The following is a 17,604-nucleotide window of genomic DNA, read 5'->3' on the forward strand; positions in this document are numbered from 1 at the left end:
GCTATATACAGGGTCCAGGGTTCTGAGATGAGCTATATACAGGGTGCAAGGTACTGGGATGAGCTATGTACAGAGTAAAAGGTTCTAGGATGAGCTGCATACAGACTGCAGGGTTCTGGGATGAGATAAGTACACAGTGCAGGGTTCTGAGATGAGATATGTACAGAGTACAGTGTTCTGGGGTGAGCTATGTACAGAGTGCAGGGTTCTGGGGTTAGCTATGTACAGAGTGCAGGGTTCTGGGGTTAGCTATGTACAGAGTGCAGGGTTCTGGGGTTAGCTATGTACAGAGTGCAGGGTTCTGGGATGAGCTATGTACAGATTGCAGGCTTCTGGGATGAGCTATGTACAGAGTACAGGGTTCTGAAATGAGCTATATACAGGGTGCAGGGTTCTGGGATGAGCTATATACAGGGTGCTGGGTTCTTGGATGAGCTATATACAGGGTGCAGGGTTCTGAGATGAGCTATATACAGGGTGCAGGGTACTGGGATGAGCTATATACAGGGTGCTGCAGAGGCGTAATTAGAATCTTCAGGGCCCTGGTGCAAGAAACCATGAAGGGCCCCCCGACCTCTGGCCTGGGCCATTCCCTTTGAGCCCAGAGCCCTTCCCACTGATCCTACCACCCTTCATGGTCCCACAGTGGATCCCTTTCACATGTTGTGCAGTCCTGCAGTCTTGGGCCCCACCATGATGGCAGAAGGCCAGGGCCCAGTCGCAAGTGCAACCTTTGCTGGTAGTTCCACCAGTGGTATCAGTGTGGACTGTGAATGGTGTCAGTCAGTAGGGCAGTGAACCTGGTCAGTAGAGCAGTGGACGTGGTCAGTATGGCAGTGAACGTGGTCAGTAAGGTAGTGTATATTGTCAGTAGAGCAGTGGACATGGTCAGTAGAGCAGTGGATATGGTCAGTAGGGCAGTGGATATTGTCAGTAGGGCAGTGGACGTGGTAAATAGGGCAGTGGCCATGGTCATTAGGGCAGTGGACATGGTCAGTAGAGAAGTGGACGTGGTCAGTAGGGCAGTGGACGTGGTCAGTAGGGCAGTGGACGTGGTCAGTAGGGCAGTGGACGTGGTCAGTAGGGCAGTGGACGTGTTCAGTAGAGCAGTAGACATGGCCAGTAGAACAGTGGACATAATCAGTAGGGCAGTGGACAGGATCAGTAGTTTTTTAATTTTTGTTATTTTATTTTTTTTATTATTTTTTACCATTATATTTTATTTTACAATTTTATTTTTTAGAGTTTTTTTTACAGTTTTGATGGGAGTTGATGGAAGTGGAGGGCAGTATGATGGGAGGGGTGGCAGTGGAGGGCAGTGTGATGGGGTGGAGGGCAGCATGATGGGAGGGCGTGTCAATGGAGGGCAGTATGATGGGAGGGGTGGCAGTGGAAGGCAGTATGATGGGAGGGGAGGCAGTGGAGGGCAGTATGATGGGGTGGAGGGCAGTATGATGGGAGGGGAGGTAGTGGAGGACAGTATGATGGGAGGGGTGGCAGTGGAGGGCAGTATGATGGGAGGAGGTGGTAGTGGAGGGCAGTATAATGGGAGGGGTAGTAGAGGAGGGAATTATAATGGGAGGGGGTTAGTGGAGGGCAGTATGATGGGAGGGGTGGTAGTGGAGGGCAGTATGATGAGAGGGGTGGTAGCGAAGGGCAGTATGATGGGAGGGGTGGTAGCGAAGGGCTGTATGATGGGAGGGGTGGTAGTGGAGGGCAGTATAATGGGAGGGGGGTTAGTGGAGGGCAGTATGATGGGAGGGGTGGTAGTGGAGGGCAGTATAATGAGAGGGGGGTTAGTGGAGGGCAGTATAATGGGAGGGTGGCAGTGGAGGGCAGTATAATGGGAGGGGGGCAGTATAATGGGGGGGTAGTGGAGGGCAGTATGGGGGGACTGTACAGCATGACTGGAGGGGGGCAGTGTATGGGAGGGAGAAGAGTGACCATGAGCGTCCCTCAGGGCAGTGCAGGGAGTATTTCTCCTACCTTTCTTGGAGGGAAGACCCGGAGTCGGGGCGGAGCTTAGGCGCGAGGAGGAATCCTCCTCTGGCTCGCTCTGAATGCTGGGGCTCCGCTCTCCTCCTCGTCGTGACGTCACTGGTTGTTAGACACCAGGCGGACCGTGTCTAGCAACCAGTTGTTTTGGCACTGAGCCAGGCAGTCTGGGGGTGAAATAAAGCGGTTCTCGGCCAGAACTAATACAGCAGGCAGTGAGGGACAGCGGTAATGCGGCATCATTTTTTAGGGGGCATCATATCAGCCAAGGGGGCAATTCCAGGATATTGTATTGTCCCAAAATAAAGGTGCCCGGGACGCGGGATAGACCACCCACAGCGGGACTTTCACGGGCAATCCGGGATGGTTGGGAGGTATTGTGCACCATTTAGGAGATATTTACTATACTGTATATGCAGCCGAAGATGTCAATGGCGCATGTGCTCTGAAGGAACGGCCACCCGAGCCCTTCCTTCAGAACCCTGTGCTGTAAACGCTCACTCGCACATGTGCGGGAGTGAAATCATCACAGGTCCGACCAGTCACACAGCTGGAGTCCGCAGACTCGGAAGGAAGACGGGTGAAGATGGAAGCGGCCTCCAGTGATGCGCTGTCATTTGTCTTCAGGTAAGTTTCACATAATATGCTAGTATGCGGTGCATACTAGCACATTATGGCTTTACCTTGCAAGTCAGGAAAAAAAAAGTCACCTAGCAGTTTACAACTGCTTTAAGCAGAAGTGACTCATTAAATATAATATAGCTGCATAGTGGGTGAGGTTTAATAAAGACACCAGTCCATCCTGCATGTGTGTGTTTATGTTGCTACCAATTTCCATATCCCTGTGTGTTGTGTTTGCTAAGAAACACATCCAAAAGTATTTTGAATTTATCTACACTCCCGGCTGACATCATTACACAGTTTAAAATTGAACAGCTGCTCATCCAACTGAAATAATTTTCTATAAATATTACTTATCATTTAGAGTACTGTATATTGCAATCATATCCCCTCTTAAATGCATCCTCACTAAAAAGAATAAATGTAATTTTTGTAGCCTTTCCTCATAACTGAGATCCTCCACCTAACGTATTCATTGTGTTGCCCCTCTCTGGATTATTTTCAGTTCAATGGCAATCCTTCCTGAAGATTAATGTATAGCATTCTCAAGAAATGTGGCTGAACCAGAGTTTTCTAAAGTGGTAGAATTATAGTTTAACCACTTGACAACTGGGCACTTAAACCCCCTTCCTAACCAGACCAATTTTCAGCTTTTGGTGCTCTAACATTTTGAATGACAATTACTCAGTCATGCAACACTGTATATATATGAAATTTTTGTCCTTTTTTTCACACAAATAGAGCTTTCTTTTGGTGGTATTTAATCACCGCTGGGTTCTTTATTTTTTGCGCTATAAAAGAAAAAAGACCGAAAAATCTGTAAAAAAAATACATTTTTCTTCATTTCTGTTATAAAATTTTGCAAATTATTAATTTTTCTTCATATATTTTGGCCAAAATTTATACCGCTACATATCTTTGGTAAAAATAACCCAAATCGGTGGATATTATTTGGTCTTTGTGAAAGTTATAGAGTCCAAAAGCTATGGTGCGAATATCTACCTATCTATACCCTAACATGCCAGAAAAGTACAAATACCCCCCAAATTACCCCTTTTTGGAAAGAAGACATTCCAAGGTATTTAGAAAGATGCATGATGAGTTTTTTGAAGTTGTCATTTTTTCCCACAATTCTTTGCAAAATCAAGTTTTTTTTTTCTTACTTTTTTTTTTTTTCACAAAATTGTCATATTAGCAGGTTATTTCTCACACACCGCATATGCATACCACAAATTACACCCCAAAACACATTTTGCTATTACTCCCGAGTACGGTGATACCACATGTGTGAGACTTTTACACAGCGTGCCCACATACAGAGGCCCAACATGCAGGGGAGCACCTTCAGGCGTTCTGGAGTGCCCAGGCCAATTCTGACATTTCTCTCCTACATGTAGCAAAGACCCTAGAGAATACAATGGCGGTCGTTGCAACTTTTTATTTGCGCAGCAATTTGCGCAGCAATTTTTTTAACGCTTTTTTTTGGAAAAAAAACTGTTTTGTGCTTTACAAAAACCAAAACAGTAAAGTTAGCCCAATGTTTTTGCATAATGTGAAAGATGAAGTTACGCCAAGTAAATAGATACCCAACATGTCACCTTTCAAAACTGCACGTGCTTGTGGAATGGTGCCAAACTTTGCTACTCAAAAATCCCCATAGGCGACGCTTTAAAATTTTTTACTGGTTACATGTTTTGAGTTACAGAGGAGGTCTAGGGCCAAACTTATTGCTCTCGCTCTACCGATCGCAGCGATACCTCACATGTGTGGTTTGAACACCGTTTTCATATGTGGGCGGGACTTACGTATGCGTTCGCTTCTGCATGCGAACACACAGGGACAGGGGCGCTTTAAAATTTTTTTTTTTTTTTTTATTGTTCATTTTACTTTATTTATTTTAGTTTGATGCTTTTTTCCCCCCCAAAATTTTTTTGACCACTTTTATTCCTATTACAGGGAATGTAAACATCCCTTGTAATAGGAATATGGCATGACAGGTCCTCTTTACAGCGAGATATGGGGTCAATAAGACCCCACATCTCACCTCTAGGCTGGGAAGCCTGAAATTTAAAAAAAAAAAAAAACGATCCTGGCTTCGATCGTAGTGGTGAGTCGGTAGAAGCACCGGAGGGCGGTGGGAGGGGGGTACATCCCCTCTTGCCTCCTGTAAGAACGATCAAGCAGTGGAACAGCCGCTATGATCGTTCTTATGGTGTAGGGAATCGCCGGCTGAAAAAGCTGATATCTGAATGATGCCTGTAGCTGCACAGCATTGCACAGTATTGCACAGCATTGCAGAGCGTTAGGGATGGCTGAGCATGGATGGATGGATGGCTGGATGTCTCTGTGCAGCGCTGTGGGCACTACACATCCAGCCCACAGCGCTGCAGCCATCCATCCATCTCCCTCTCCACTCACAGTGTACCAATCGGTACACAGGAGGGGAGGAGAGGAACCGGCGTCATCAGATGACGCCGGTCTGTTTACATGTGATCACGCCGTCATTTAACGCCGCGATCACATGGTAAATGGCCGCGATCAGCGGCCATTTACCGGGATCCGTGATGCGCCGGGTCCTGAGGACCCGGCGGTCACGGATGTGTTCGGATGCGCGCCCCAGCGGGCGCGCGAGAGGGGAATTCTGGGAGGACGTTTTATATATGCCCATTGCAAAAGTCCAGTGTATGTGATGTTTAAAACATTGACCTCTTCCTCCTCCAGCTTCTGCTGGCTTTGATCTCCAGGCTACTGTGACAAGAGCCAATGCTACAGAGGAAGTGGCTCCTGTACCCTTGGCGGTTGTCTGCTTCCTCCACTACTGGCGCCGTCTCCATGTACTCTGGTGTTCTAGGGTTGCGGGTCTGCAACCCGTTGATTGTGATCTGGGCTTGCCAACCTGTTATCCCAGAACATGGGCATGCACTGCCCTGATTTGAGGTAACGGGCCAGAGGGTAGCATGGGCCACGGGTTGAGCACCCCTGCCCTAAATTAAGTCCCCTTTCAGATCAATTGCTGCCAAATAAATATAGTTTATTTTTCAAAGTTAAAAGACAATGTTTGTGGCGCAAGGTCAGTTGCTGAATAGGCATAATGGAAGCCCCATGATACTAAAAAGTAAGTTCATATAGTATATACAGTTGGTATATATACATACAGTCCATCAATGATAATACAGTTACAGATAGTACTGTTCAGTAAAATGGATTTAAAAGCAGTAGCTGTCCTTAGAGCTTTGCCAGCTCTGTGTGAAAGACCAGAAGGGGGGGGGAGAGAAGAAAGCGCCAGCTCAGTGCAGAGATTAAAAGTTCATTTATTGCACAAGATAAAATGCACTTACAGGATGCAAGTTGGTATCAGGCTCAGTAAGGTGCAGGGAAGGGGGGTTCTACCCCAGTCAGTCCATCGGATTAAAGTGCCATCCGCAGGGATGTAGCATCTAGACGCAGGCTCTCTGGGTGTCCTGTGGCCACCAGGAAGCAAACCAGTATGGAATGGGGGCAGAAATTACGTCACCGGATGGACGAGAACAGACGGGGAGACAGGCAGGCTACGTGCTCGGAGCTCCAGCTCCTTCTACAGGCCTAGTTAGCTAGACTGATTGGGATAGAACCCCCCCATCCCCTGCATCTGACTGAGCCTGATACCAACTTGCATCCTGTAAGTGCATTCTATCTTGTGCAATAAATTAACTTTTAATCTCTGCACTGAGCTGGCGCTTCCTTCTCTCCCCCCTTCATATTTTTTAAAGTGACTAATACCCAGTGTCTTTCATTCCCAACCATTTGCCATGGACTCGTGGGGTGAAATTCCAGCCCACCCTGTCTCTGGGGGTTCCAAATATGCCTTTGAGGTCAGGGGTGCTACATACTGTAGAAACTATTGGGAAAGTGCGATACCATTATTTAGCTTTGACCTGGCCATAGAACAGGACTGGAAATTTTGGTGGGCTGTTAGTTACCACAGTTGAGATATACAAGTAATTTGTATATCATAGCAATAACCACACAAAACTAAAATATCGTGGGTGACGCTGGACAATCCACTTGATTCTACCGTTTTTCATCTTCTGTACAATAGGCAAATTTAAAATGTTCTTCTGTACACCAAGCAGATGTTACAAGATTTCCGCACTAGCTCTTGAGGAACAAAAACATGTAGGAACTACCAATATTTATTTTCTCATTTTTGAATAAACTGCACTAGAAGAATAATAACTGGAATATTATTGGTTGTTACATGCAGCAAAGCTTGTTTTAAAGTTTAAATGCAGAAAGATGTTTTTTGCGGGATTTGTCAAGAAGAAATATCCACTTTATTGGGAATCATTAGGAAAATGCCCCTTACAGTGGTGGTCAGTAGGAAGGATGCCCCCTCTTACAGCGGGGGTTAGAATGCCACCCTTACAGTTAGCGATCATTGATGTTATGCTACTGGCTCTTCCAAGTGCAGATGAACCTTGAAATATGAAGGCATCATCAGATAAAATGTAAATTACCACAGCTCAAGGAACCCTAGCAAGCTCTGGAGAAACCCTGGTTGAGAATGGCTGTTCTAATTTGTCTCAAAAGTACCCATTTACAGGTAATGGGGAACAATTTGTCTGGTAATGATAGGGTCGGATCTAGTTCTTATGTGGGAGTGCATTAAAAAATTTCACGGAGGTAGAGGATTTCGAGGTCAGCAGGGCAGTGTATAGGGGTCAGTAGGGCAGTGTACCGAGGATCAGTAGGACAGAGGATAGGGCCATTAGTTTGTAGGGCAATATGTAGAGGTCATAAGGCCAGAGAACAGGGATCAGCGGGGCTGAGGAAAGGGGGTCAAGAAGGGCAGTGTACAGGGGTCAGGAGTATATATATAACAGGGGTCAGTAGGGTAGAGGACAGGGGGTCAGTAGGGTAGATGACAAGGGGTCAGTAGGGTAGAGGACAAGGGGTCTGCAGGGCAGGGTACAGGGGGTCAAATCCCCCAATTCCAAAGACATGCAGGTAGGTTAATTGGCTTCTGTCCAACATTGGCCCTAGTATATGAATTGGGGTCCTTGGATTGAGGGTAGGGATTGATGTGAGTTTGGGATGTACAGGGTTAGGGCCAATTGTAGACACATACCAACACTCTCAGGTTGAACTGGATGGACTGGTGTCTTTATTCAACCTTACTAACTATGTAAATATGTAACTTAGCCAAAATGCTCCCTACCCAAATTTTCCTTACCAGCACAAATAGCTTCCCATTTCCCCTCCTCCACAAACCTCTCATCCCAAGAACAAATGATTATCACCCCCTCCCCTTCCCCCATTGTGTTCCCAGTACAATCCCCTCTCCCCCAAAAGGTATAGGTGTGAAATTGCTAAAGAGCCAGGAGGAGGTGCAGGCTGTTCTGTAATCTCCTGCTCCTGTCATAACAGTGCACCTCCATGTAGCATATGACACAGGATCGCTCTTACATCAGACTGGACACACACAGTCTGATTACCTGTCCCATATGTCTTCCAAGGACTGCTCATCTCCTGGCAGCAGGGAATATGGATAGGACGGGTAATCAAACTATGTACGGTCCAATGTAAGAGTGATTCTGTGTCATCTGCTATATGGAGGAGCCCCATTATGACAAGAGGAGGAGAGCACAGCACCGGCTTCACCTTCTCCAGACTCTCTCCTCTCTGCTGCTGTCACTTCTATCTGAACAATTTCACCCTAGTTCACGTCATTAAGTAAACAATCGCCACAGATTTGTTAGCAGCAGTGACATACAAAACTGTGCAACACAAACAATTAGCATTTCCATTAAGCACATACATGTTTTGCTCTTCTAATTCATCCTTTCTGTTCTTCAAAATAACAGAAGCCTGCCGAAGTTCACCTAGAAAAAATAAGCATAACACAAAATGAATAAAACTTGCACAATACAAACCTGCCTTTTAACAATATGAAATAAAAAAAAAAAAAAAAAAGCAACCAGGAAAATAAATAACATTTTCTGTTCTCTTATATGTGTATAGGCTCCAAAAATATCTCTTGTTTCCCAAATTGCCTAAGTTTTGCTCATTGCTATGTGATAACTAGGGACGTGGCTGTGGACCTGCCACTATATACTGTATATTGAATGTTTATGTAGACAGACTATTCTGTGGGTATAATTTAGTATGTGCTCTTTTAAAACTGACTTTCCTGGTGCATTATGGCAGCATACATATGGGTTGTGACTCCGCCCCCACAACCTGATAGGACTGGATAACTATAAATCAAAGACAGACCCGGCTCACAGCATTCTCCTTTTTTTCCCTCACCTGATCAAGACTGGAGTCGCAAGGTATCCCTTACCGCTTGTCGCTCCAGCCAGGTTCAGCCTCTCCTGGGTGGAAGTCCTTCCTGTACAGCCTCTAAACGAAGCTATATGGTTGGAGCCCCATTCTGGTGGTCTGGGGGGCATATTTCAGCCTCTCCTGGGCAGAATCCTTCCTGTACAGCCTCTAAATGAGCTAGATGGTTGGAGCCCCATTCTGGTGCTGCAGGCTTCTCAAAGACAGCTTTAAACAAGCTTTGACGTAAGTGACAGCGTTTCCTTTTGCTTTCCATATGCTTTTTATTTCTTTTCTCTGTGTTATGGGCATTTGCCATTTCCAAGATGGCTGCAGCAGTGCAAGTACACTCTGAGCATGAGGCAGGAAGTGATGCGGCCTCTGTGTTTCCTGGTTAGAGCTTTTCCAGGATGGTGATTTGATCATGCTCAGGCACTGATATCATCGCTAATGGCAAATGTGAGTTCTAAATGGTTTTATGGCATTTTTGGGCAACAAATGGTGGAGCTCTCTACTCATGCATGCTGGATGCTTATGTGGTCATTGTTTGCAGGTATGTTTTCCCTCTTTATGGCATTCACTTGTGTTTTTCCTATCTCCTTCTCAGTGTTGCTCTAGGATCATTGTGCTCTTTATGGCCTTCACCTGGGCTCTTCCTATCCCCTTTTCTATGCTTGCTCTGGGATCACTGTGTTGGGCTCAGTTTCCACTAGTGCGGCTTGTCACTGCAAAGTTGCATGACAAGCCATACCCCATGATTTCCAATGAGTACCGTTCATATCTTTGTTCATAGACCTTAAGAATACACAGGCATTGCTTCAAATCGCATCAAATTGCAGCAAAATCTTGCGACTTTCAGGTCGCAATAGTGGAGACTTAGCTTATGCTGTTTTTCATTTTAAGTCTGCTGCTTTGCTCTGTTTCTATTGGAAACACTGTCCAGCCAGACCACTCATTGCTTTTAAGGTATAGGGATTAGGTAAGTAGTGAAGATTGAGAAAAAGAGAGCCAACATCTATAGTCCTAAAAGGACTTCAAGATGGAGGGAGCCTTCTGACAGTCAAGACAAAGTCACCATCTAAGAACAGACATCGAGGCAATGTTGATTAAACTCATCAACTCACCCCTCATTATCATTGCTCCCCCTTTACAAACATCACAAGTTACCAGCCCTAATAGTCACTGCATTTGTGGTGGAAGGTCTTTTGCCTGCCAAGCTAGTATATCAAATCTGCCTGGAGCAAGCACTATACAGCCCTGCAAGGACCTCAAGGTGAAGAGATCCTGCTAAAAGCCAGAACAGTCACCGTTCAAAGCACAGACATACAGGCAACATTGATCAATGTCATCTTCTCACCTCTTATTTTGTTTGCTCCCCGTTTACGAACACCACAGATTACTAGCCCTAATGGTTGCTGCATTCATGATGGAAAGTCATTGCTTGACAAGCTACAGTGCATAAATTGCCTAGCACTTCCAACCAGAACCAGTAGGTGGTGTCCAAATAGGAAAGCTTGCACAAGCTTTGAAGATTGCCCAATGGAGACTTTTTTTTGCAAGGACCGCTAAGGACGCAATTGCCTGGGTTGAAGTAGAAAACTCTCCACAAGGTTAGAAAGTACTAATTTCCTTCACTGAACAACTGGAAGAGTTAATCCAGGAAGATTTGAAGGGGTCAGAGAAAGATGCCCTTATAAACAGGCTGTCAAAACTGTATACCCTGAAAAAGCTAGAGGTCAAACTGCTGCAGTCTTCTCCGATGATGGATGCATCATGAATGTAGCTGGCAAGACATGGCACATTCAAGGAGGCTCTAGTCCGAAAATTAGATCTAGATCTGAAGTGCTACTTCATACTATAGCATCTGCAGGTGCTGGCACACCAGCAATAACCAGCTCATGTACTGAATGAGTCTTAATGGGAGTGGTTTCATAATTGTCAACCAGCTGCTTTACCTGCAGGACTCTGAGGAAAGTGGCAGGGTCTGCATCCCTTTAGACGTGATTCCCTTTTGGGAGTATTTTATCAAAAATTAAATTTTTATTGTGGTGGATGCCAAGGAATCTGACTTTTATCTTGGTGCAGACTTCTGGGAAATTATGTTTAGGGGGGTGTTATGTACACATTCTGTGTGCAGAGCACCTCCAGATGGTCATGTTTAATTGCAATTTACAGAAAACTGCAGCCCAAAAAAAAAAAAAAAAGTGGTGTAACCCTTTAAATAAGCCCGTCTGGGGGAAGTGAAGAGACAAAGTGGTAACAGCTTTGTAAGAGCTGAAATTGGTGGCATACTCTGTGGTGGATGTGTCAGACATTGATGTTTTTCAAGAGCGGTGTTCCCCGCGGTCACGGCAAGGAGTGCATTATGGCTGAAGGATCCCGCCAAAAAAAAAATGGTGCAGAACACAGATCCAATCTATTTGGGAGTAGACAGGATACAGCTACCTCAAGGGTGACCATTAGCAGGTCAGGGCGAATATTATCTGACAAAAAACAGAAAATTCAAAGGTCCAGCATACAGGTGGCGACTGCCAAGTAGACACCAGGAGGCAAGATCCTACGGACCGGGAAAAAGATTAGTAAACAAACCGGAGAAGTACCCAATCTTCATTATTGAAGCCTTAAAGCTCTAAGGCTCCTGTCTTAGGAGAACAGTGGAAGTCCCTTTTTAAGGGTGCACTAATCCAGGGGGTGCCTGTGCAAAGCTTTATGCACACACCTGGAGGGAAAAACTTCAGGATCAGTGGGCCATATCAGCTATATTGGTGTGACATTGTTTAAGGGAGGGCCACTTTTCTGGTACAATAATTTTTATCGAAAAAGTATAACATGACAAACTCACCCATGCAGGGGCATAATTCAGTGAGCATACCGATCATATAACATTGACAGGTGGGAAGTCCACCTTTCAATCTCTTCCAGTCAGCCAGGCTACCAGAGTTGATGGGAAAGTAAAAAATTCTGTTCCCGTTTGTAGCTGGATAGAAAAAAAAAAAAAAAGAGCAATCATGAAAGTTCCAGTTACCCATGGGAGATGAGGATTTGGTTCACCTGTTCCTAGCAAAAATGAAAACTAGGTAATCTGTGCCCAGTGCTAAAGTTTAAAAAAAAAAATAAAAATTGACAAGCAGCACAGGAAGTTAGTCGTGCAAGATGGAAAACCTCCAATCAATTATAATATTCATAAATCTGGGAGACTGGATTCTCCTGTAGGTTTATCAGACACCTACTTGTCCCAATTCCTCCTCAAGGGAATTTCCATCCTCTGATAGAGAAAGCCAAAGGTACTTTGGGAGTGAAGTCTCTTCCAGCAGAACAGTGCCAGAATATCCTTGGCTCTTCGTAACTGACCAATTATTTTCAGATGGAACATTATCACATCAGACCCCAGCTAGAAAGGTTGGGGGACTCATTTCAAAGACCAGGCTGCTTAAGGTCATGGGATGTTAAGCTTATGAGGAATAGTATTGAATTTCTTGAACCGAGTAGTGTTCAAAGCACTTCTGTCATTCACTCCTTTTAGCAAGAGGAGCAAGATTTGTACTGTGCCTAGGCAGCAGTGGAAGGGTAGAATTCTTAGGCTGTCAGTGGAGCTTCCTGTATCAATAATTGCAAATGTACCATTTTGGCTTAGGAGGTTCTAGTGTCTCTCTCTCTCTCTCTCTCTCTCTCCTACTCTTAAGCATTGAATCACCACTGCCCCTTCCAGTGATGACAGATTCGCTCTCTCATGGACAGTTTTGCCATCCAGCTCCAAGAGACTACTTTTGACGGCATGGAAGTTGAGGCATTGGCTACCAAGTCAAGTATGCTCAGTGCAGGTAATGCCTACCTTGTGTCAAACCAAAAGGTCTTCATGAAGATTTACCTAAGAATATGGGAAAATGATGCAGATCTCACACAGCAAAAGCCTGGAGTACTTTATCACCTAAACCAGCCAAGGTTCCACAGTTCTTACAAGTGGGGCTGAATAGGGGCCTAGGTTTGAATATGTTTAAAGTTTGAAGTTCACCTTTGTCTACACTTGCAGGGGTTTAAGGAGTCCTTAACCCTAATTGATGCAATTCTTAAAAGGCTTGCATGAAGTTAAAGGCCTCCAAGGAAACCATTGTTCCCTTTGTGGAACTTGCTTATGGTCCCCATTTCTATCAAAGACTATCTATCAAAGACTCATTTCTATCCTACAGAATTGACTACACTCTGCAAACCCTAAAGGCCGTATTTCTGGTTGCTACAACCTCTGTGAAGAAGGATGTCAGAACTACAGGCTTTGCACTCAAGGAGCCTCACTTAACATTATACCCGGACAGAACAGAATAGTCCTAAAACTCCAGACTGCTTTTATCCATGGGGTGTCTTTCTCCTTCCAATTTAACCAGGAAGTCAATTTCCTGTCTTTCTGGGTTGAGTGGGAACCACATCCCCTGTAGGTTGAGCTAACGCTGGTGACCTGCTTGGTAGCTACCCTTTCATTCAGGAAAACTGAAATATGTACTTGGTTCCAGCATGGCTTAAGGAAGGGTCAGTCAGCATCAACACGTTCAGTCACCTCTTAGATTGTTCAGACAATGTAAAGAGCCTACTCTTCAAGGCCTTCCTGTTTTGGAGGTCTTAAGAGCACATTTAACTAGCGCAGTGCCAGCTCAGTGGACAGCTCAGCGCTGAGTGTCTCCTGAGGTTATTTGCAAGTCAGCAATATGGTCCTCCCAGGACACCTTCATTACACTTTTATAGGTGAACCCGGCTCGCGACAGTAAAATTTGGAAAAATTCATGGTGCATTCTTGCGCTACTGATTACAAAATTTTTCTTGCACCCTCCCGTATGGCGAGTTAGTCCCCATATGTATGCTGCCATGATGCACCAGGAAAACGGAAAATTGTATACTCACCTTTCCGTAATTTTCCTTTCCTGGTGCATCTTCATGGCAGCATACAGATACCCACCCAAATGGTGAGAGTTACAGAGAATGCTGTGAGCCGGGTCTGTCTTTGATTTATAGTTATCCAGTCCTATCAGGTTGTGGGGGCAGAGTCACAACCCATATGTATGCTGCCATGAAGATGCACCAGGAAAGGAAAATTACGGAAAGGTGAGTATACAATTTTCCGTTTTCCAGGCACTTCCTCATTTCATGGAGTAACCATAAAAGATTTCCTGCACCAGAAGTAGCTGCTGTTTTTCCCTTGGTTGGTTGCCTTTCCTTTACCAGCTAAGGTGAATTTTCTTCTGGTGGGAGCGCTTTAGTGTTATTGTTGAATGCATGTTACTAGGGGCACCCTAGGTAGCAGGGTTTAATATGACTGGTGCAATTATGCTGCCTCTGATTTGTACTCTTGGTGTTTTTTTTCTCCTATGTCTCAATATTTTTTAAAATTATGTTCCTCCTCTTCCTGTTTACCATTAGGCTGGATTCACACCTATGCATTTTTAGTGCTTTTTGCATTTTGCAGATTTGCACTACAGAACGTATTGCATAGGAAACCATGGTGAATGGACTGTAGTGCAAATCTGCAAAATGCAAAAAGCACTAAAAATGCATAGGTGTGAATCCAGCCTTAATCTGATCCATTGAAATCTATGAAACCAAAAACCAGAAAAATGTCCCCGGCCCTTTCCATAAAACTTATAGATGTGAACATGACCCATAGGAAGCCATGTTAAATAGACTTTAGTATGGTTCTGCAAAACTGAAAATGCACTAAAAAATGCACAGGTGTGAACGAGCCTTATTCCTGCAGGCAGACTCACTGTGACGGCTTCCACCCATCTCCTGAGCTCTGTGAGGAATACAATAGCAAGCTAGATACATCAGGAGTTAGGATCAGGAATAACATCAGGTCTTTTTGAATTATATTTTTCTCTCTATGTTGGTCACCACCTGTCTTGCATCACATTGTCCCAACCTGTTTCTCTTTTTTTTTCTCTTTCATTGCAGTTACGTCTTTCAACCAAGTCCACGAACACCACAGTGCCATTAAACTGCACATTGTGGATCAAGGTGGGAGCATTTTTTCTCTGGAAATATCTGCAGGATTAAGAGCACACTGTAAGGCTCCATTCACACTAATGCGTTTTTTCATGCATTTTGCAGAAATGCATGGGAATTTTTTAACATGGGTTCCTATGTAACATGTTCACATCAATGCATTTTTGTGCCTCTGCGTTTTTGGAAAGGATTGGACTTTTTTTCATGCAAAATGCAGCGTTTTGCATGTAATAGAATTCAATGGACCAGCATCAAAAATGCAAGTACAGCCTTTTTACAGCATTTTGCGTTTTTTTGTACACTGTATACAGTATAAAAAAACTGTGTAAAAAAATATGCAAAACGCTGTTCAAAAACGCAGCAAGCACCGCAAAAAACACTGCAGAAACGTTTAAAAGCAACATGCATAGATGTGAATTCAGCCTTAGGCTGGATTCACACCTATGCAGTTTTAATAGAAAAAGATTACCATCCAGCTAGATCATGTATGTTGCAGTTTTAGTGCTTTTTGCATTTTGCAGAGTCCATTTAACATTGTTTTCTATGGAACACGATCTGTAGTGCAAATCTGCAAAATGCAAAAAGCACAAAAAATGCATAGGTGTGAATCCAGCCTTATAGGCTATATCTATAATTTGCAGTGCCTCTAAAGAGGACATTTGCAGAGAATGTTTTACAAGAAAGCATTGTTAACCAAGATGCCACACTGACTCACTATAAAATATTTTTAAAAAGATCCCATCTTTTAGGAGAGTCAAGTTCCTCCAACTAATATATCACACATGGAAAGGAAATCACATAAGTCACCTTCCTAACCTACAGAAGGGTTCTGTTAGTCATTTGCAGAATCAGCAATGTCACGCAAAATGATTTGTAAAACATGTCTTCAAGAGGCAACCACTCCTCTGATACAGAATTAAAAGAGGTTACACAGCATCTGACCACAACGATGCATGCATCAAAAATGCTATTTAATTAATTTTTTTTCAATTCAAAGCACACTCATCAAGCCATAAATGTTTCCATGCTTTATTATTGTGAGAATTCACTTTGAAAATCCCCCTAGAATTTCTGGCTATGGCCATCTTGAGTAAGGTGCAGATGATTCATTTTGCATTTACTTCCTGGAATCCATCTGCCCTTAGCTCATGCATGCAGATAGGAGGTGTCCTTCCTCCCTTCCAGAAGACTCCTGGAATGTATGACATCATGTGCCTAGGCCTTCAAACCAGGAAGTAACTGAAGAAAAGTAAAAAAAAAATAAAAAATAAACTAAATATTGATTGATCCACCAATGATTGATCCACCCAAAAAAAATACATTTTACGTTTTTTTCTGGTAAAGGTTTGTTTCCTTGCAAACAATGACACGCATGCGTCAGAACTAAAATGAACAAAAAACAGATGGATTTACAGTATAGCATCTACGACGGGGAAACATTATCAAATAAAGGATTGCATTACATGTAGAACTGAGTGTGTGGTTTATACCCAACAATGTCCTTGTCAAAAACAGTATATAGGTTGCACCAAAAGGCTATTATGGAAAAGGATTAGGCATAGGGATGAGCCGAACACCCCCCGAACGGACCGAAAATTTGCACGAACGTTAGAACCCCATTGACATCTATGGGACTAGAACGTTCGAAATCAAAAGTGCTCATTTTAAAGGCTAATTTGCATGGTATTGTCCTAAAAAGGGTTTGGGGACCCGGGTCCTGCCCCAGGGGACATGTATTAATGCAAAAAAACTTTTAAAAACTGACGTTTTTTCGGGAGCAGTGCTTTTAATGATGCTTAAAGTAAAAAAAAGTGAAATATTCCTTTATATATCGTACCTGGGGGTGTCTATAGTATGCCTGTAAAGTTACGCGTGTTTCCCGTGCTTAGAACAGTCCCTGCACAAAATGTAATTTTTAAAGGAAAAAAAGTCATTTAAAACTGCTTGCGGCTTTAATGTAATGTCGGGTCCTGGCAATATGGGGGCTGCACATACAGGGGGTTCTTCCAAAGAAGTGGGGTTCTGAAAATAAGTGACACTTCTGCTCTTGCAGCATGCATCTGAACATTTTCTTCTCTCTTCACAGGTAATCAGCGTTTATATTCCCATGTCCTGCAAACTGAAAATTGACTGACCGCTTATATACATTTTTGGTAATCTGCGTTTATATTCCCATGTCCTGCAAACTGAAAATTGACTGACCGCTTATATACATTTTTGGTAATCTGCGTTTATATTCCCATGTCCTGCAAACTGAAAATTGACTGACCGCTTATATACATTTTTGGTAAATCTGTTTGTCACCGCTGTCTCAACTACATCTGTAGCCATGCTCACATTATTTCAATGTTTATTTAGCCATTAAGTCTTACCTAAATTATGGGTTCCCTTATCTTTACAATTTTGGCCTTTTAGTCCCCTTGCAGTTTGATTGTGGTGTGAAAGTTATGCCCTGCTTGCTGTGTTCCTAATATGCCCTCCTAATTGATTGCTAGATTCCATCCACACCCAACACAGTATATAACAAGGCCTTCTTTACGGGGGAACATACAGGGGGCTGCACATACAGGGGGTTCTTCCAAAGAAGTGGGGTTCTGAAAATAAGTGACACTTCTGCTCTTGCACTTCAGCGATTTGCACAAAGCTAACCATAGCAGATTGCAGGTGATCTCATTTTCATATTATCTCACCTTCTCTGAA

At 43.8% G+C, this 17,604-nt stretch overlaps 1 protein-coding gene across 3 annotated transcripts in view; it reads right to left on the bottom strand.

Moving 5' to 3' along the window:
- Window positions 1–17,604, bottom strand: part of SNX29 (sorting nexin 29) — a 2,112,233-nt gene that overhangs the window by 929,898 nt on the left and 1,164,731 nt on the right. For all 3 annotated transcript variants that reach the window (XM_073591167.1, XM_073591166.1, XM_073591168.1), the window contains one exon: window positions 8,414–8,477. In XM_073591167.1, coding sequence (XP_073447268.1) covers window positions 8,414–8,477 — 64 coding nt within the window. The remainder of the gene's footprint in view (window positions 1–8,413; window positions 8,478–17,604) is intronic.

Source organism: Aquarana catesbeiana, linkage group LG06, assembly GCF_042186555.1.
Source record: "Aquarana catesbeiana isolate 2022-GZ linkage group LG06, ASM4218655v1, whole genome shotgun sequence".
Classification (NCBI taxonomy): domain Eukaryota; kingdom Metazoa; phylum Chordata; class Amphibia; order Anura; family Ranidae; genus Aquarana; species Aquarana catesbeiana.